We start from the raw sequence: 21304 nt of genomic DNA on the forward strand, positions 1-21304 counted from the left end.
ACTCTCAGCCCGCCATGACGTCCGAGCGTTGTGTTTCACTGCTATAAAGAGTTTATTTTGGTTTGGATGAGGGACACCTGCATCTCGGCATCAGCCAACACTTCATTTTTTTCTTTTTTTGAGCTCAAGCTCCTTCAAAATGGCGGCAGCACGCTTCCTTTCCTGTTCATTCCTCAATGTCTAGGTTCTTTCTGTTCTTGTTCTCCTTCCGCCACTCGTTCACCCCATGGAACATTTGAAGCATTTTCTTGGTAAATTGCACACTCCACGTGCGATTTTTCTAACTCCCTAGGGGGCTCGAAAACGTCCGAAAAATCGGCCAGTTGGAAAAAATAAATGCATGTCATTTGCTGGCCTTAAGGGCTCAAACCGCCACAGGCACATTCGAAAACACCTTGAAGGCATGTCGATACACGGATTAGGCATATCAGTGCTCGTACTGTGACAGGAAATACCGGGTGCACGCGTGTATAATTAAGGAATACATACTGTGTACCGTGGCAATAGCCCCTTTCCACGCTTGTTATGCTTCACTGCAATACTTTTGCATATGCTACACAAAGTAACATTTCAGTACAGAGGCGAAGCTGACTTTCGGGAACCGGCATTATACAACGCAGCGTGCTTTCCAAGCTCCTAAGCCAATCGTGACGGCCGCAAAGGCAGAGTCCGTGCCGTTGCTGACAGCAGCGAATTCTTCCAATGAAAAACACGACACCCAACGGCAAAAAGCTTAATAGCGAACGCCAAAGCAGCTAGGTCTAGCGTTGCCGCAGTCTGCCAGCGGATTCTGCATGCGAGAGCACCGGTTCGAGTTGGCGAGGCAATCAAAACGGCAGCGGGGGTGGCTTTGATTAATGCCATTTAGGACCTGCGGTCACAGCAGAAAGTCCGGAAAATCAGATGGCGAGGGGTTCTTGCGTCCGAAATTTCAGACGTTTTGATGCGTTGACTCTATGGGATACGTGGTGATGCTGCGAAGCCGTCCAAATTATGGGGCATCCGGAAAGTTGGTCGTTGACTGTACACTGGAAACTCCAGCCAACGACAGGGCATCCAAGACGATTCATTACGATTCCTGTGTGTTACTCGAGCCAACATTATCGCAACTTTCGACCCTTTCAACAAAATTACCGCTAATTTTCCATGATAGAGGCACAATTTCCCCAAGTTTTCCCTGAGTTTTTCCCGACTACTCAAAATCCCTGAGAATTCCTGGTTTTCCTGGTTGGTAGACACCCTGAGTATGCTAAGTGTGTGGCTAGGAGGCATCCGGGACCTGTTCACCAATACACCAGAACGGAATACAAGCAAGGAAAGCAGACAGCACAGGTGCTGGTTCTCCCCATTCTTCACTGTATGTCACTTCAGCTGGCCAATAATGGCAGTGTTCTTTTTCAGTTTTAGTGTGAAAAACATTTTTGCTAGCTCTATGCGGTGCAGTGACCTGTATTTTAAGTGCAAGGTTTGGAACAGAGGCTACTGCATGTCTAAATTATCTGAAACTGGGCTTTTCATGTGATCAAATATATCGATGCAGTTAGTCTTTAACAGTGGGTCACTGAGATGAGTACTTATCTTTTTTTGGTGACTGCTTTTTCACAGACTAACAAATGTTAAAGATAGTTATCATTTGGCACAGGATGCGCCTGCATGTATTTAATGTTTCTCGAATGTTAACCATGGTTCTATCCGTAGTCTGTTGTCATCGATCCTTGTGTAACCTGTGTAAACACAGGACCTTGCGAAACCCAACCTGACGTGAATTCTTTAGTACTTTCTGGAAGGCATCTGTGCACGAGCAATTACGCTGGAACCTTCGATGAGATATGCATAAAAGCCGATGCACTTGGCCTGCTGATTAAATTTCTATGGCCGCGAACTCCGCTCTCCACTATCGTTGTGCTTTGAGTGTCACTTCTGTGGGCACAGGTTCGCCCAATAAAGATTTCTTTTCATGATTCACAGTTTTGCTAGTATGTTCGTCACACAGTACAACATGACAGTAGTTATAAAATGGCCCCCCTGGAGTACCTTTTTAAGAACTAGCAAGCTTGCATTACCAACTGCTTTCTGCCACGCTCTGCAGGGTTGGCCATTCTGCGCACTCTATATCAAAAACAAGTACATGGGAAAAAGTTGCAATTTTAGGCGCAGAGATTGAGCGCACAAGTACAGCAAGCTCCTAATGGTAACTAAATAATGCAGAAAAAGCATCACTCAGAAATCGATATATGAGAGAATACATCGCATTCATAGCAAGGCACCGTCATGCTAAAAGCAGTTAGTGTGCTTGCAGACTGGCTATTTCAAATTAAAGTCGCATTGAAGACGCATTTACTCTCATAGATTGCTCTTCCTTTGTGGACACTGTCAGTGCAGAAATAGTTTTCTTCCAAGCGAAGAAACGCAAAGTTGTAGCTGCACAGGTATGCTTCCTTTGGTGCAGAGATGGCACTGCCGCACTCTGGCTCCTGTCCACGGTGTTGAAGTCTACTCCGTTGAGTAGCAAACTGTTGCGATTGGGTGTCTGAAGATGTGGGATTCACTTTGCTTATGGAAAAGTAAGGGGTCGTGAGGCTGGGCCTGATATCCAGGACATTTTACAAACACACTTACATTTACATATTTACAAGAAAATTCAAAGTAATACAGAAAAAGTTCATAAAGTTGTAGCAGCAGCCAATCACTCCCACTGTCCATTGCTCCTTTAAATCCCTGCATGGTAATTGTTCAGTCACTTCTCTCAATCCGGCTTCAGGAGACCAATGACATCAGGGGAGGTATTCTGTAAGAGTCCACTTAGTGGACATGCCCATTTTGTCTGCTGTTGCAGTTCTGATTGGCTGGGCTGGTCTGCGCGTCCGCAGCAGTGAGGTGCCACAGCCAATCAGCATGTCAGCAGCAGACAGAATGGACATGTCCACTAGGTGGACTCTTACAGAATATCTCCCCAGGTCCCACCAATCCGGAGGTGTGTTGCCATTTTCCACAATTGCATTAACTGTACATACTGAATATTGACAATCTAATCAAATTTAATGTCTGCACATTTGCTTATCAAGCAGTTAAAGGCCATAGCCTTCTCAAATTTGTTCTTATCCGACACCTTACTAACTCAAATATTACGCGCTTTTCCTGAAATAACAATTTTATACTCCCTAAGGTACAAAGTAACTATGGTTCACAAAGAGTAGCATTTGTTTTAATCAAACTTTGAAATTCATTGCCTTTTAACATTAAATGTGCCTTTTCTATATCGTCATTCAAACATAAGCTTTGCAATTTCATGGTTAACCTATAGCTCCGTTTATTGAATATGTCTTTTAAAACACAACTTCAGTTCTGTCGTTTTTAATACTGTTTGCTTCGTTTCTTACTTCTGCTTAAGCCTTATCCCTACCGTTTTATATTTTCCATTGTATTATTCTTTTGCATCATTATGTATTTGCATTTTCGTATTTTTATAACTCGCTGCCTTTTTGCTGTCAAGTAATATTAGTGTTTTTTTAACATTATAAAAGGTCCCCCTACAGTGTTTACACTATGGGACCTTTTTCTGTACTAAATATCAATATTATTGTATTTGTTGTATCTGTGACCAGAAGGCGTCGCAGGGTGAACGGCCGATCACAACAACCCGTCCACTGCCAGGAAGAGGGCTCGAAAAGGGGCAGCTCATCGGTGCCCCTCGAAGAGGCCTTGGCCGCTCAGCAGGCTCAGCTCCGGCTCGAAGTCCTGGGCTCACCGGGAGGATCACATCCAGGGGCAATGGCAACCTTGGAGGGAGGGTAGACTGCAGATTGAAGGCTGGGAGCTGGCATTTAGTGATCAAACCTGCACAGTGCCTGAGCAGCGACAAGACAAGCACACAAACCCCCTCCGAGATATGCCAGGTAATCATACCCTCTCCCATAATAATCCCAAGGCTAGAACCAGCGAGCATCAGAAAGACAGCCATAGAGGAGTGCCGCGCAAACGACCCTCAGCAAAGTTCAAATGGTAGCGTGACTAACGTTTTGATCAATTTGGTTTTGATCCCGTCTCAAAGAAGGCACAATTCACGCAGCTCTGAGGCAATCGACAAACAAAGTGAGATTGTTTAGCACACAGTAAAAAAAACTATGTTCCCTATCAGGGCATAAATACTTATCAAACGACATAGCTCATTAAAATGACAAAATAAAGGAAAAGAAAAAGAATAAATCAAGGGTCTGAATCAAGTCAGTCCTACCAGAATGAATCGCCTCAGCTGAGGACAACTGCATTTTCTTAATTCCTTGCCTCGCTGTGCAGTGAAACTTGAAAATATGCTCGACTGAGTCACCCTGTCGCAGTAGGCGACCAACTAGGAGACATACTTAGGAGCTGTCACAACGGGCAATTAATTGAAACGCGTGCCAGCCAAGAAGCAGGCTAGCCCATGAGCAGGCTACATTTAGCCACCTCTGTCCCTCCCCCTCGAAACAGCCCCAAGACCGCTGTCTATTTGGTCACAATATGGCTAAGTCAAAATTCGAAAAAAGAATTGGGACTCTCTCCCGACAACGTGTCCTGTATCTTCAAACTCTGCCTTTCCAAACTAAAAATTTCCCATATGTGGCGACTTTGAACCATTGGATTCGTCACAGCAATTAAATGGTCAAAGAGATCAGTGTCGCGTGCTGAGTCGCTCGTTCAGTCAGTGCCACTTGCCAGTACCAGCACTTCTAAAGTGAAACATACTGGGCTCTGCTGACCACGTTACTTTAATCTAAACTAGTTCGTAGAGTGGCATTTAAAACCTAAAAGCTACTCTATCTTAGCGTAATAACCTATATAAAAATATTGCTTTACAAACGTGGAACTAGTAAAATGAAAAGGAACCCGTTCCTAATAAGTAACAAAAAATGCGTCACGCACTATTACAAAGAGAAACAACAACAACAAAAAACTTATGAATGCACTCAATTTTACAATTACTCTCTCTTCGTGAGCGTTCGATTGGGTCGCCGACTGACAGCCTTTGGGCCATGCTAAGCACAAGCACAAGAGGTGTAAGATCTACATCGCCCTCTGCTGTCACCTGCCACTCCATGTGCTCGCGGCTTGCAGTCCTGTCTCTGAAGGAGAGGCCATAGACGCGGGAAGAATAGCCATTCTCCCTTCGTCCTCGCTCTCACGGCACATTCCATCTCAGTGACTCTTCGACCGACCCGGTTCCAACGCGCACGTCTCAGCTTAGCTGAACTTTTCAGCAGCATCCTTATTCGCAGAGCCATGCTCTCTTCTGTCATTATCAGCCATTTGCAACGCCTCCTTTTTCTGAATCGCCAATACAAACCCTTTTCGGCTATGTGCGACGGCCTGTTCCTCTTTCTCATACCTCTTGAAGATCATACCTCTTGAAGTCAGCATCAGAAAGGTGAGCTAAGCAACAGGACACGCTATCACGAAGTACCCTCAACAACCCTACCGACCAACAGTCACGGTCCAGGTGCACCTCTGCGCAAACATTCTCGAAAAATTCAAGAAAACTTTCTTTGTTTTCGCCGTCCTCGAATACTTGCAGCCTAGTCTGTGCCTGCAGCGACCTGGAGATGCTGAGTTTCCCTGTCAATTTCCTCCATTTCCCTCTTGTACTGTCACTCATACCCTTCCCTTTCTCGTTTGCGTTCATCCTGCTCTAGCTTTTTCTGCCACTCTTTGTCCCACTTTATTTCGGCTTCTCGCGTTAGCGTTCCCTCTGGCCCTTCCAAGTCTCCACGATCTCCTCATCGTCTGTGCCGCTTGTCTCAATCGCATCGATCACCTTTACCTTCTTTAGCTCTTTCCCACAATCAATCCCGAATTCCTCAGACATCGCATTTAGGTCTGTTTTGCACAGCTTCCTCCAATCCATGACTGCGTATCTTTTGCCAACAGGTTTCTCAAGGAATTAGGTGTATAAGAAAGGTATTTTTCAAGAAGACTTCCTACACCGTTGTTACCAGGAAAAATCCCGTTATGCCTGGCAACTCTCAAGGAGAAAAGGTCGTGCACTCACCATGCAGAAGTCGAAGCGCTGTGCAGACTATCTCACCGTTGCCATCGAATGTTGCGACAGGGTGTCCGAAGATGTGGGATTCACTTTGCTCGTGGAGCAGTAAGGGAACGTGAGGCTGGGCCCGATATCCAGGACGTTTTACAAGCAAGTTTATATTGACATATTTACAAAAAAAGTCAAAGTAATACAGAAAAAGTTCATGATGAAGTCATAGCAGCCGATCGCTCCCGCCATCCGCTGCTTATGTTATACCCAGCGTGGTTGGTCATTGGTTAATCACTTCCCCCAATCTGGCATGAGGAGACCGATGATTTCAGGTCCTACCAATCCGGAGGTCTGTTGCCGTTTTCCATAACCGCGTTAACTGTCACCGGAGGGTGTCACAGAGTGAACGGCCAATCACAAAAACACCTACAGGTGGCACATGCTGCTAATAGAGAAGTTTTTGTGCACAAAGAATGTAACTTTTAAAAATATTTTAAGAATTTCAATAATGTAAAGCTATATAACAGCTACATAGATGTTACCACCATTATGGCACCTCTGAACCAGGGGCATCACCTGGCTACTACTACTACTACTACTACTACTACTACTACTACTACTACTACTACTACTACTACTACTACTACTACTACTACTACCTGTTCCTAGCAGCAGGAAAGTGGCGCTTAAACCTTTGTATGCTGTCAGAGTGATGTCCATGCAATGAGCGAGAAGAATCAGCAGAGAAAGGGATTCACTCCCACCAGGGGAAAGTTGCACATCAAGGGAATTTGAAACAAATTGTTGGCATTCATTTGTGGCCATTGAGAGTACATATGTAGACAAAAACATGCTTTTCAGCTACAATTAATTACTGCTCTAATTAATTAGCAATTGGTTTGTTATATTGTCCACATCTGAAACTTCACTTCAGCATAACAAAAACACAACTGTGGGCTTTGCATTGCTTCGTGCACTTCAATCAGCATTTTGAGGCATCAAACTCAGCGAAGCATATATGACACATTGGGCTTTATAGGGTCAGTATGATTTTCATTTTACATTTGAACTCCCCCTCCTTTATATTTAATTTACGTTTAATCACGTGCATTGCTTGGCTTCTTTTTCTTTGTGTGGGTTGTGCAGGTGCTTGTTGAAGTAAACATTCGTTACCATAACTCATGTACTCATGTACTTGCGTCTATCCAACTGCAGCTATCCAGGTGCATCTATCGCAACTGCACATATTTGAGAATTAATCATTGGGCTAGTTATAGTTAGTCTTGCACTGCTGATGAGGAAAATGAGCACAGGAAAAAGACAATGCACATACATTTTGTCTTCCCTTTCTGTGTGCATTGTCCTTTCATTGCACTCATTTTCCTATCAGTAATGTATGTGTTTGGTCATTAATTCAGCTTTGAGATGCAACAAATACTTGTTACGAAACTTTTTGACACCCTACTTTCACCCTCAGTATATGTAATAAATGGAAGCACATGTACCGACATGTGGAGGCATGTGCCAACCGCGGCATAACGTCATTAGCACCTCTTTTATCCCTACCTACAACATTTCTAAGTAAAAACCTGCCTCACACCCCTGGATAAGAACAGAGCCAAGTAGTATATGCCTTTGCGCATGATGTCAAGTGGACCTGAATTGTATTTTCCTTGGCAACATTCCCTAGAAAAAAGAAATTCAGAAAAGGCCGCTTTATGAGCAAGGAGTGGGAGTCATTCAACAAGAGAGATATGATAGCCTGAAGAGATGGCTTCCTTTATGTTACGACAATTGAATGTGTGGCACAAATGCCATTGCAGAGCTCAGTGAAAGTGTGCTTGGAGTAATGCAATGAATGGAATGTAACTGCTAGCCAAAATGCAGGCCTGACAGTCAGTCATGTATTTATTTCAGCAATCCTATGAAACTAACAGATAATGAAGCCAAGAAAACCATAGGGGAAATTATTTTTTCTTCTTAATTGAAACATAGAAATGATCAAGCAAAGAGAAATGAAAGTGGACAAAACAGCTTGGCTGGCCACAAGTTCTTCCGTTTTCGTTCGTTTTCTTTTGTTTGCCCTGAGCCACACACCTTTTGTGAGATACATAGAGATATTATTAACGATCATGTACTTTTAGACATGGCACACAAGCAGCAGCAAATGTAAAACAGCATATACTGCCAAGTAATCGATTTTCTTTAGATGGCAGTGACTTTCTCAAAAATTTTGGCATTGCTGATTTCCCTTACTTAAGGAATGTTTCTGAAGAAAAACTTCCTTGAAGCAAGTTCTCTATGGTCCACAAGATCATGCAGCTCCCGTCCCAATTTTTTTTGTCACACATTCTTTGTAATCTTAGGCCCCCATGTCTTTCAAGAGCATTAATACACTTTCACTAGCACAGTTCATTTGTTATAATTTATTGCAACATTTGTAAAATCATAGAATTAGTCTAAATTCATAAACTTGGGAGAGTTGGCAGGTATGAGTGTGCCTTAAGAATGGCGCAGAATTTAACCTACTGCCCTGAAGGGTCTATACATGCCACCAATATGAAATTTAGCAATAAAAGTAGAACCATTATTGCTAATGTACTCATAAATAAAAATGTGTGTAGAAGAATTACTGCTTGCTTAAGAAATTCCTTAAGAAGTACTCGAAAGCGTTATATGCAGGCAAAGTTCCAAGTGGGCAAGTGTAATGAGGCCAAATTTTAAAGTGATTTAGCAACAGGTAACTGAAATGCATACTGCAACTGCTCTAAAGAAAAAAAATTGAGCAAAACCCATTTCACAATGACTGTCGAGATTAATGCATTTGGCGTTGAACAAATAGATCCCCACAATGTACAGTGAAAGCTAGTTAATTCGACTTCCGTTAATTCGGAAAATCCGATAATTCGGCCTTTGCGCCTGGTCCCTACAACTATATATAGGAGTGTATGGGACGAAACTCTTGTTAATTCGGGTGGATTCCAGCCCGCCTCGGATCATTCGGACGATTTCGAGCAGCCACCGAGGCCCAAAACGAAAATACGGCAAACGTGGCACAAAAGTGATACCCAAACCAACGCCTCGTTGCCCAAACACAGTTTCGTCATTGACATCAAGTAGCTGAAACTTGGCCAATCCAATCCAATTGCCTTGACTTGTGGTTGGATGGGTGCTTTTTCTTGTTTTTGCATGTGTCGACGTTATCGACGGGGCCATTTTGTCGCTTTGTTGCTGTTGGTGCACTACATCCTTGCACGCTGTTTTGCCGAGGACCGCTGGATTTAGCACAGCTCAGTTATTGAACTTTATTGGTGCTTTTCTGTTGTGCGCCTGTGTCGCTGCATTCTCCGCCGATGGCAACGCCGGCGAAGCGGCCGAAATACGAGGCGAAGGACTTGGCTACCAAGGTGGAAGTTTTGCGGGCCTTGAAGGACGGACTCTCTCGACAAGAAGCCATGAAGAAGTACGACGTGAAAAGTACCTTGAGCACGTATGTGAAAAATGAACAGATTCTTCAGGCGTTCGAAAGCGAGAAGTTTCAAGCGTCACGAAAGCATCTGCGAACAGCAGCTCATCCAGAGTTGGAAGAGGCTTTGCTTCGGTGGATGGTCGACTCGAGTAATGCGAATCTGCCATTGAGTGGACCCCTCATCATGGCGCAAGCCGAGGGGTTTGCACTGATGATGCATATCGATGCGTTCAAGGCATCGGAAGGGGGTGCGCGCGCTTCAGAGAGCGACATGACCTCATTTTTAAGACTGGGTGCGGCGAAAGAGGCGCTGTCAACGAAGACGTTGCCAACAACTGGAAGAACGCTCAGCTGCTCGAGCACATCACTGCCTACGATCCAAATGACATATTTAATGCTGATCAAACAGCACTTTTCTTTAGGCTGTGCCAGACAAAACTGTGACCATGAAAGGAGATTCGTGCATCGGTGGCAAAAGATCCAAGGAATGCGTCACTATTCTTTTAGCCGCCAACATGACGGGAACAGAGCGCTTGCCGCTTGTCGTCATTGGAAAGGCACAAAAGCCACGGTGCTTTAAGAACATGCCTGCTCTTCCGGTGGAATACCAAGCGAATAAAAAGGCCTGGATGACGTCGGAAATTTTTCGTGGCTGGATGCAGAAGTTAGACCGACAGTTTTCCGCAATTTAAGCATGCTGAGTGTAATCTCAGCATGCTTAAATTCCGGGGGCATGGTCCCTCTGCTGCAGTGTACATTGAATAGTTCAAGTATTGCCTGCACAGCTGAATCGTCCAGGTTACGTAGCAACTTGTTGGTGATTCCGTCTTTGCCCGGAGTGGTGTTTTGAGTGAGTCTTGCAATCGCTCGCGTCAGCTCAGAACGCATTATGTTTCGGTCGAGCTGGCTGTTTTCCAATCCGTCGTGGTCAGCCGCAGGCTGTGCACTGAGTATCGGCTTGCCACTGTATCTACTTTGAAGGGCACAGAACAGCTGAACATCTGTGCTTCCAAAGTTGTGTATTACTCGGCTCATCGTGTGCTTGCTTTCTCTCACTCTGGGTCGGAGCTAGTAGATGTCTTGAGTATGACCCACGGCTTCACTGTGCCCAGCATTCCTTGGAGGGAGTTACAGGACTGTCCCCGATTCTGTAATGCAAGTTGCAGAGGCCTTATCCATTAACTTCACAATGCAAATTTTTAGCTTGTGGTTGTGCCGCACTTCCGACGTGTAAGAGGCACGGGCATGAGCCACTGAGTATGTGCCGCTACTCAATGAACCTTTCATGCCAACTTGGGTCACTCGGCATGCGCCAGGGAGTATGTGCCACCCCTCGCTGAACCTCTTTCATGCCAACTTGGGTCTTGGGGCATGTGCCACGGAGTATGTGCCGCTCCTCACTGAACCTCTTTCATGCCATCCTGAGCCATTGGGTATGCGCCATTGAGAATGGGCTGCTCCTCACTGATCCTCTTTCATGCCAACTTGGGTCATTGGGCATGCGCCACTGGGTATGTCCCGCTCCTCATTGAACCCAGTGGCGCATACCCAGTGAACGAAGTTGGCATGAAAGAGGTTCAGTGAAGAGCGGAACATACTCAGTGACACATGCCGAGTGACCCAAGTTGGCATGAAAGAGGTTCAGGGAAGAGCGGAACATACCCTGTGACCAAAGTTGGCATGCGAGAGATTCAGCAAAGAGCAACACATTCCCAGTGGCACACACTCAGTGACCGAAATTGGCATGAAAGAGGTTCCCTGAAGAGCGGCGCATACACAGTGGCACATACCCAGTGAACCAAGTACGCATGAAAAATTCAGTGAAGAGCAGGACATACCCTGTGGCACATACCCAGCGACCAAAGTTGTCATGAAAGAAGTTCAGCAAAGAGCAGCACATTCCCAGTGGCACGCACCCAGTGACTCAAAGTGGCGTGAAAGAGATTCAGGGATGAGCGGCACATACTCAGTGGCCCATACCCAGAAACCCAAGTTGGCACGAAAGAGGTTCACCAAGGAGCGGCACATACTCAGAGGCATATGAGCAGTGACCCAAGTTGGCATGAAAGGTTCAGTGAGGAGCGGCACCTACTCAGTGGCAGATGCCCACTGATCAAAGTTGGCGTGAAAGAAGTTCAGCAGAGTGGGGTATATCCAGTGAACCAAGTTGGCATGAAGAGGTTCAGCAAACCGTGGCACAAACGCAGTGGCATATGCCCCGTAAACCAAGTTGGCGTGAAAGAAGTTAGATCCGTAGATACCAAAAAGTGTATAAAGTGAAGCTGTTGATGCCAATCACATTAACAGCTTCACTTTAAGCATGCACTTCATGCACTTTGACTCATCCTTGACTAGACCAGTGAGTCATCAGTCACTTGCAGTCACCATGTCTTCATGTTCTGTTTGTCTGATGAAGAGCACATTATGCAATAATCACCTTCACAATTGTGGCACTACTGCAGAAGTGTAATGCAGCCTTGTAGAGCTGTATTGTTTTGTCTTGTAGAAGTCCTACAATGGAAGCCTTGTACCTAAAGCCCCTCAAGTAGAGCCATCCTTTGATCTTTTGCACCACCGCGCGGGCAGCCACTTGCAGCCACTTTTGCAGCCACTTCCCTTTTCGAGGGGACTATCGCCATCATGTGATAGCATGCACTTTTCCATTTTTTTTATTCCGCTGGAAAAAAAAGCGTGCTTACAGAAGTCTCTCCGGCAGCATTTACTGCCGGAGAGACTTCTGAAAGCACACATCATGCTGCCACAAGCATGATGTGGAGCTAAAAAAGATATACATGCACCAGATTGGCCATGCAAACTTCAACAGGCCACCGTCTGTGTGCCTCTGTGAAGCAAGTAGGAGGTTTCTAAATATCACAGTGCATCCAAGGTATTTCTTCCAAAGCTTTTACACTGCGCGATGTTACCACAGATGCCGTGTGCTCCTTCATTGTGCACCCTGTTGACGCAGTCTGTCTACCTTGTGCAGTAGTGCACTCTTTTTAATGCGTAAGCATTCTTTGGCGAATACCACAGAAAAACTTGTCTGTCACAGAAAAGTGTAATACCTTAATTGTATTTGCACAAAAGTGCGTAATTTGTGAAGACATTTCATTGTTATGCTAGTGTAAATGTAGATAATTGGTAGCTTTTTAAGCGATAAGGAACAATTTAAACAAAAAAAATTGAAATTGATCAGAGAGTATACTCATAGGATACATAGTACTCCAGAGAAAATGCATGGGGAAGTTAGGGATAGTGGTGGGCCAACTTGAAATTTGGGTGTTGAGCAACTTAATATTTGTCGGTGGGGCAACTTAAATTTGGGAAAGGGCCAACATGAAATTTGCAGCTGTACCAAATTAAGGGGTGGGCCACTTAAAATTTGTGCATGGGCCAACTGAAATTTGTGCGCGGCCCAACTTGAAATTTGGGCATAAGATAACTTGAAATTTGGGTGGGGCCAACTTAAATCTGGCGTGGCCTGACTTGAATTTTGAGGGTGGGCTTCTTGAAATTTTGGGATGGCCAACTAGAAATTTGAGGCTGGGCCAACCTAAATTTGAGGGTGAGCCAATTCGATAGTTGGGGGTGGGCCAACTGTTTTGAGGGTATGCTTATGCATACTTTGACAACTCCAGTGAAGTTTCTGCATGCTTTTAGATGCAAGAAAAATGAAGTGACATTCAAAGACTAAAATCTGCATATTTTAAGCTTCTATGTGCAGCCGTGGGAAAAAACACTGTCAATTAAACAGAATACTCAAGAAACAAATCAGACTTGCGCACAATAATACTTCAACAAAAGAAATGGTGTTTGAGCTTTGAAAATTCTGTGGGATATTCTGCTCATTCAATGAAAATTTACTATATACTAGAGTTTTTCTTTTTCATTAATGTTTGCGACAAATCGTTTCAGGGGCATGTGTTGTTTAATTCACGTACAATGTTTTTTGTGTTTTGTTTAATATTTAGGATCATTTTTCGGATGATCAATTTGAGCCTTTGATTATGCACGATTTCAGCAAAAAGAAGCTGAAGCCGAACGATGTACCCAGCATGCTCCAAGGTTAGCAGCTAGACTGCGCAAGTGCCAGCATAATAAATATTGATGTTTATTGTAAGGCTCTAGGTGAAGCCATCATGCCCGAATGGTCGACGTGGCTTCAGTTACCACTTTCGTCCGCTTTAACGACGTAGCTGTATAAAGTTGGTGGGACTCAAAACAGATTTGTACCTCATATTTCTGATGAACTCTTTGAGGCAGCCGTGCTTCACAGCTACCTGCGATGATTCCCAATCCGCACTCATCGAAAACTTGTACAGAGAGACGTGGATTTGTGTGCACACACTATGCCTACCATGACTCCAAAGCATACGTTCTTTTTCACGTTCTTTCCCCCTAAAATTTCGTTAGTACCACTATTTCTTCTTACAGGGGTTGAAATAAGGCTCTTGGATGTCATTTCAGTGCGATAGGAATAGGAGCTAAAACAAAAGCATCAAACTAAAATGTTGCCATACCGCTCGCATTAGCATGTGCTGCATGCTGCTCGCATTAGCATGTGCATGTCTGCTGCGTTTCACCGGACAAGGGGGCATCAGCCTTGAGGGGCGAGAGCGCACGAGGAGAAAGAGGAGAACGGAGCCCGAAGTGGGAGAGGGTGGTAGAGATAGTGCTATGCTTAATCATTAACGGGTTTTACTTGTACCTGAAGACTAATGGAGACCAATGGAGGCCTTGTAGAGCTGAATAAAATTAAAACACTTTCATTTCCCTTCCCAACCTGTTTTGCTATTGCAATCAAGACATGGTACAATGTAACCTCCACCAGGGGGCTACAATGTAGACACCACCCACTTCCAGCAATAATTATTTTACTCTTGTTTGCACACAAGCAGCTGAGAATAAGTTGCTTTGACCTGGTAGAAAGTGAAGCCCACTTTTCTCTTCACAGAACCAAAAAGAAGAAAGTGTTCATATAGGCCTCAAAGCATATTGCTAGAGGGTTCTGTTATTCATTCTATTTTTCTTGATATTTAAAAGTGCTGACGCTGCCTCACACTGTTTTCTTTTCTTCAAACTAAGCAAACATTAGTTTGACCCAAATGTGGTAAAATAGATTGAGGGCTTTTTGTCTTGTCAAAAGCAATATGTATTACCTATGATTAAAATTCCTCTCTCGTTTCAGAATCTAATGTGCTTTAAGGTTCTGTATTATAATGCATACTTTTACCCAAGAAATAATTGTTGGGCTACTTGGAATCAGCTCTTGGCAAATTGTGCTCACACCAAATGCAGTCTACCTTCCCTAGCCAAGTAGGTCACTTTTTGGCAGCTGGCTTCCCTTTGTCAATCGTGAATGCTGTAGCCAAGACACTACTGCAAAAAGTAAAGCGTGGAGCACAAAGGGTGAGGGCACAGGCTCAATGTCTGAAGTTGAGACTGGAGGTTATACTGTATGTGCACGAAGTGTCCCACAACCTTAAAAAGGTCACCATCTGTCGTGGCGTGCCTCTAGTCTTTCCTACATCCTGCAAGCTTTCTAAGCTGTGTCCTCGAATTCACAGTGAAAGCAGATGGCGTTGCCGTACAAGGCATGAGAAGCCCTTCATTAAGGGAACAGGGTAGGCAAATTTTCCGAAAAAAATCGACTTTTTGTTTTTGTGTAATTTAAAATCTCTATTCTTTCCTTAACATGGCCCAGTGTTTCATTTGCGCCTACGCGAAATATTTACCTCAAAATCAACATTTTTCGAAACCTAGGCAGCATCCAGCCATGCCCCCTTTCCCACATGCTCGGGAACTTTGCCTCTCCTAAACTGAAAAAAAAAATTTTTTTCACCGCCTATTTTTTTTCACGTTTAGCGGAATGGCTGTCACTCATTTGGCAACAGTGAAAACCTAGCTAACATATTTCACTTAGCCAAACAAATCCCAAGACGCAGCTGGATTACTCGCAACGCGGGGCGTTTTGCGCGTGCTTTGGCGTGCTTTCGCGGACAATCGAATTTATTTATACTTTGTTGCTGGTTATTTAGCGGTAATGCAATGACGAAGCCAAAGAAGTGCTTTAAAAAACGTCTCTTCCACGGAAACCGGCATAAGTCGATCTCCAATGACCCCAATTGTCTGCAACACAATCCAGGAGTGGGCACCACGGCCACCACGTGCGCGTCTGCATCGAAGCTTTCGCGCTCGGTGGAACGCTGGAAACGGAACGCCAGTGTTTCAGCAGCTCTCAAAGCCTGAGCTTCTCCAGAAATGTTTCCATGGAAAAACTCAGAACGCGAATGAGGCGTTCAACAAGGTTGAATGGGAGCGCACTCCGAACAATGTCTTTCTTGGCCTCAAGACGCTGAAAATAGTGACAATGGATGCTGTGCTAACTTTTAATGACCGCAGCATTGCTCGAGCCGACATTTTGAGGTCATTCGGAGGTTCTCCAGGACGGTTCACAGACCAGTGGTTGCGCGAAGTTGACCGGCGGCGAGTGTACTTTGCAGAGAGGGCTACACGACTGGTAACTAAGGAGGCCGGGAAAACTAGGCAGCTAGCTCAGAAAAGAAGTGTTGATGATGAAGGGGACTACCAGGCTGGTGGCTATTGAAAAAATGCGCCAGAATTTGTTTCTATAGTCCTATATTGCAATAAAGCTCTTTCTTCCACTTCAAAGCCAATTATCTCAAAACACCAAATTTTGCTGCATTTGACCCTTTTTTTCAGAAACTACAAGAGCTAGGGCGACAAAGTTTTCCAGATATTCAGCAAACATTACAGAAAGTCTACTGAACCAGGATTTTAAATATTCTTGAAGGGGATTTTTGTTTACAGGCTATTTACTGCATATTTTGGCTCTAAAATGTGGTGGGTCCAGTAAAAAAATGAAAACAAAAAATCTAATCTCTAAAAAGAAATAATCCTGGTTCAGTAACACTACCTAACATTGCTGATTACAATGCCACCAAGATTATTGTTCTAACCCCAGCAGATCATGAGAAAAAGGGTCATGAACATAGCCTAAAATGCATGGCTAGAATAGGACCTACCCTGTCCCCTTAAGTGCTCCAGAGGTGTGCTCTACGCCATTCCGATGCCTTGTGGTAAAGTGTACATCAGCCAAATCAAATGTAGCGTGAAACGACTGCTCCATAGCCTCTGGGCTGCATGCCCAACTGGCACGCCGCACGATTGCAGCAGCCAAGGAAATGCCATAGACTGAGCAGACTTGGCAATTGTGGAGCGCCGACTTTCACTAATGCCCTGCTGCTATTGGGTGTCATCGCATAGATCATGGGAGAGCGAAATGTGCAGCTTAAAGCCACGAAAATTCGAGTAGAGGGTAGCTCTCATTTTGCATGTATTTTGAATTTTCTCTGTCCAACAACTTGGGTTTGAGTGGGTCAATTTGCATAGCTCCTTTTGCTCTGTTTTCTTTGACATGCTGATAATAGATCTGTAATATTATCTGCATTGTGTAATATGTCAAGTCTGCTGAAGTGCAGGGAGCTAAAGGTTGCCATGGCACGAATGGGCACCCATTTCATAAAAACATGTCCTTCAAAGATGGTATCAGGTCAATGGAACAGCTAATCTTGTCAGACATCACCGCTTATTTCAGCATGGCTCACAAAGCCAAAGAGGTGGACAAAGGCATAAGCAGTCGCCCCATACGTTGACAGAGATTTTTGTGGCCTACGATTGTTTGTGTTCTTACTTCAATATACAGGAACTAGAAAAGACCTGTGAGAAGTAATAAGAGATGCTGTTATTAATGAACATTCGACCCAAGTGGCAAACAGAAATTGCAAGCTTCATTCATTGCAATTCATGGCTATGCCCACCCAAAAGACATGTTCAATCCAGTGAGTGATATCCAGCTTTATTCATTGTGTTATCAATATTGTATTGGCTTTCTATTCAACTTTAAATAAACTTTTGTGTGAGAGTACCTTTTTGCTTCCCCTCTAGCACTGCCGTAAGAATTTTTGGATCTTACATTTTCCCCTATCAAAGCTTTTTTGAGTGATCTCTTGGAACATAGTAACACCATTCTAATATGTTTAATTACGAATAGATTTCAGACATACTGGGATGGCAAAACACTAATGAGTATAATGTAGAAAAGCAGTTAACAACTATCTGTGATCACTGCCTACCTGCAGTGAGCTAAGCAATGACAGTGACAGGTTTGATATGGCATTTTTTTCTCAGACAGGTGTTATGGATACAAATGAAGCTCGTATCCAGGTATCATCTCACCACCTTCAAACCCCCACTGATGGCAGGTGTCTCATTTCACTATCCAAGGCTGCCTTTTGTATGCCACTATCATACTGAAGGCAGGAAGTGGCCACCTGTACACCAAACTGTGCCCGCACTTCCATCCTAAGCGGCCCTGCTGGTGTGATGAAAACATACAGTGGCTACAGCTCAGGTATTATTGATGTGGGATGCACAACTTTGTGCCCAGTCCTACAAACAATGCAAAGCATTCTCCTATTGTTTGGCCGGCTTGTTGCAACCATTATTGTATCCTGCCAGCTCGTTTGACGGCGTTGGTATAGACCATTAATGGTCTGCTGCAGACAGTAACAGCTTTGTTGCCGTGGATCGCCTTACCTGGTATGCTGAAACTGCAACTCTCCCTGCGGCTGCCACTCACAACGTTGCTTATTTCACCTTGCATCATTTTGCCCTCCGTCGCAGTGCGCAAAACTGACCACTGACTGTGTTCTTTCTAAAGTTGTCCACAAGTTCTTAGCCGCGCATTGCACTGTTCACCATCTGACTACTGCCTATTTTTTTTACTCTAGCATAAGTTGGTATGTGCATGTTTGTATACTGTCGTGAATTTTATTTTATTTGTTATGATAATTGACATGAATAACTTCCTCAGTGTCGCTAAGTCTACATGTTGCTCTCGGTCTTGTTCATGCCTCACTGCTGTCAGAGTGTGTGTGCTTTTCAAGCAACACTACAAAAAGGTGGTCTTTGAGCAATAAAGCAGTAGTTGCAGTCCAGTGCTTGTGTATCTCCTTTTTTATGTGTGCCTGAACGTGTCTGTGTTTAAGTGCGCTGTTTCATCAATATCATAACTCACCAACTAGCCCAACAGTATCTATTAAACGAAATAATTTTTCACTGGGCATTGCGCCATGTTTGCGCTCAACGCGGCGGCGCTTGTTCTGTGCCTCGTTCCTTCGTCCGGTGTTGCGCTGTTCAGAAATCTTCTGTGTGACAAGATGCACCACCAGCCAAAATGAAGACGCTATTAATTTGGAATTACCTGCAGCTTGCCACGCTTCACCATTAATAAAGCCGACCGCGCAAGGTAGCGACCTTTTTCGCGGAAGGCAAGATCCTCGATTAAGGTCACTTTTGCTTCCCACCTCGAAAAATGGGAAGCATCGAGGCGCGCTGTAAACAAACGACAACGTGGCTTTTGCCTCTCGGTCTCGTAACGACTTGCGTTATCGCTTTCTACAGAGCCTAAAAAAAAAGAAAGAAAAAACGAGGTGAACCTGCGAAAAGAGCGGCTGGCGCAGGCAGCGCCTCGCCCTATCGTTTTGCACCAAGCCCGATGACTCATTTCATGGAGGGCCCACAGGAGTCAGCTGTGTGAAGTATTCGATCGTAAACAAACGCGACCGCAACGTCGACGACGCTTGCGCAACGCGCAGCCGACGTCGCGGGGTTTCTCCCAGCCCCGGGCGCTCCATGCGCAGCGTGACACGCACAAGCTGTCTCCGGGCGGCGCGCCACTTGGGCCCGCGAATTGACGGGCACGCTTGCAATACAGGCGCGCGCGTGTTAGGCTTATCGCGCTTACCTCGCGCACTGTGGAGGCAACGACGGCACGACGGTGCGATCCTTCACCTCGTAGAAACTGTACGGCGTGGTGTCCTGCAGTGTCAACGACGAGGCCATTATTTCGTCGAAGTTTAGGTCGACGCCCGACTCCTTGGAAAGCTGGGACATGAGCGACGTCGTCAACACGGCACCATCCAACAAGTGACTGACGCACAGGCAGAGACCCACTCGAAACCGTTCAATCTAATCGCTGAACAGACTTCTGCTGCCCTCCTGTTGCGCCGTTCAGACGTTCTCACGTTCTCGAAGTACGCGCAGCAAAGAGCGTCGAACTCTTGAAATGCCTAGTACAACTGCACGATACCACAGAGCACCTTAAAACAAGAGAGGGACACCCATTAGATAGATGGATGGCGCGCTGACGCAAGTCGCAGAAAACATGTAAGACGCCGCGCTTGCCACCTGATGGCTTGTACTTGCGATATACTTGCGACTTATGGCGATACGGATGGAGTGTCAGCACAGAACACCTATACAAACTTAGAGAAGGGAAACTGTACCTTCCACAGTGCTACGGAAATAAGCGTAGCGGTGGCGTCGTGAACTAAAGTATGCGACCACCGGTGGCGCTGTACAACAGGAAACGGAAACGGGGTTTTGCACACACTTTACCAGGTGTTCTGTGGCTTTACTGGGTGTCTGGCTGCTGCGCCTCGATCCTGCTCCCGACAGTTTAATTGCTGTGTGGCAAACGTAGCGCGTAGGCGCTACGTTACGTTTGCCACACAGCAACCAAACTGGCGGGAGCGCGATCTAGGCGCAGCAGAATACATGTAGCGCTGAGTCATATCGAGTTAAGGCACACTCTGAACTGACTTTTAAGGGCATCCCGAGCGGTTTTTCGTTTATTACGCGCCGCCGTTACCCCGAGTTGTGCCGCCGCGCTCCACCTGTTGCATTTCGTGTAGGGCTACCGACAGAATGCGGTTTCCAGGTGGCACGATGGCCTCGACTGGAATAAATGCACATGACACCAAAGATTGAGTAAGCCTGAAAATATTTTATTTGCATTTTACAAGTACAAACAGAAAGCACACGTCTACGCATCCACACAAACGCGGTTACATAGTCAAGAACATAATCAAGAAATGGATCATTAATAAGGGTAGCACAAACGCACAAGAAAGAAGACCTAAGCTACAAAACGTACGGTCGGCTGCTAAGTATAATAATTTCTAATAATTTCCCTGTCACCGCGTGTCACTTTTATACAGCATCTTTACAGCACTACCAGGCCGGGTAGTTTGGCCGAAAGAACGCAACAGCTTACGGCCGTCAGCTGCCCCTTCCTTACGGGTGTCATAATTATCCTAATTTCCGCATCAACGTCGTGCAAGTCCGCATACAGGCATCTGTATCTGAACCATATGTGCCAGCTTAATGCATGTGTAGTGAAATTATGATAACCACTGCGTCTTATCAAACGTATTGGTTTTGCAAATGCGCATTACAGCTGACGGAACGACATACTGTAAGTGAAGCACAAGAGAACAAGAACAAAAGGAGGGTACAACACTTGAAGAAATGAAGAATTAGTAGGCGTACAGCAAACAAGCGATGACGGAGAACACACAATAATGATGCATCGGGTGTTCTGTGACATCGGTTTGCGTACTTACGGTGTTATGGAGATCAACGGCATAAAAACGTACCTTCAAGCGTACTCCCTCAACCTCCGCCGCATTCATTATGATAATCAACGCCTAAACAAAATGAGGCACTATTTTTTGCCAAGAGTAGACCTCTTTACAGCAAGTCTATGTAATGACTCGCAGACGAAACCAGCATGCTTTCGAAAATGTTTTACCGGTTTTACCGCCGCAGTATTCGAACGCCAACGGCCAGGAAACACATCGATACCAATAGGCTGTCGGTGGTTAATCAAGTACAAAAACCTTGACGCCATGACTAAAAAGCAGCTTCAACAATTAAATTTTAAAAAAATCAACTGCCTA

At 44.9% G+C, this 21304-nt stretch overlaps 1 protein-coding gene across 1 annotated transcript in view; it reads right to left on the reverse strand.

Moving 5' to 3' along the window:
• The window catches only part of Mitf (transcription factor Mitf), a 349582-nt gene extending 329820 nt beyond the window's left edge, over nt 1-19762 (reverse strand). The window contains exon 1 of the mRNA XM_070538246.1: nt 19309-19762. Coding sequence (XP_070394347.1) covers nt 19309-19457 — 149 coding nt within the window. The 5' untranslated portion in view covers nt 19458-19762. The remainder of the gene's footprint in view (nt 1-19308) is intronic.
• Nucleotides 19763-21304: the final 1542 nt, after the last annotated feature.

Source organism: Dermacentor albipictus, chromosome 5 (assembly GCF_038994185.2).
Source record: "Dermacentor albipictus isolate Rhodes 1998 colony chromosome 5, USDA_Dalb.pri_finalv2, whole genome shotgun sequence".
Classification (NCBI taxonomy): Eukaryota; Metazoa; Arthropoda; class Arachnida; order Ixodida; family Ixodidae; genus Dermacentor; species Dermacentor albipictus.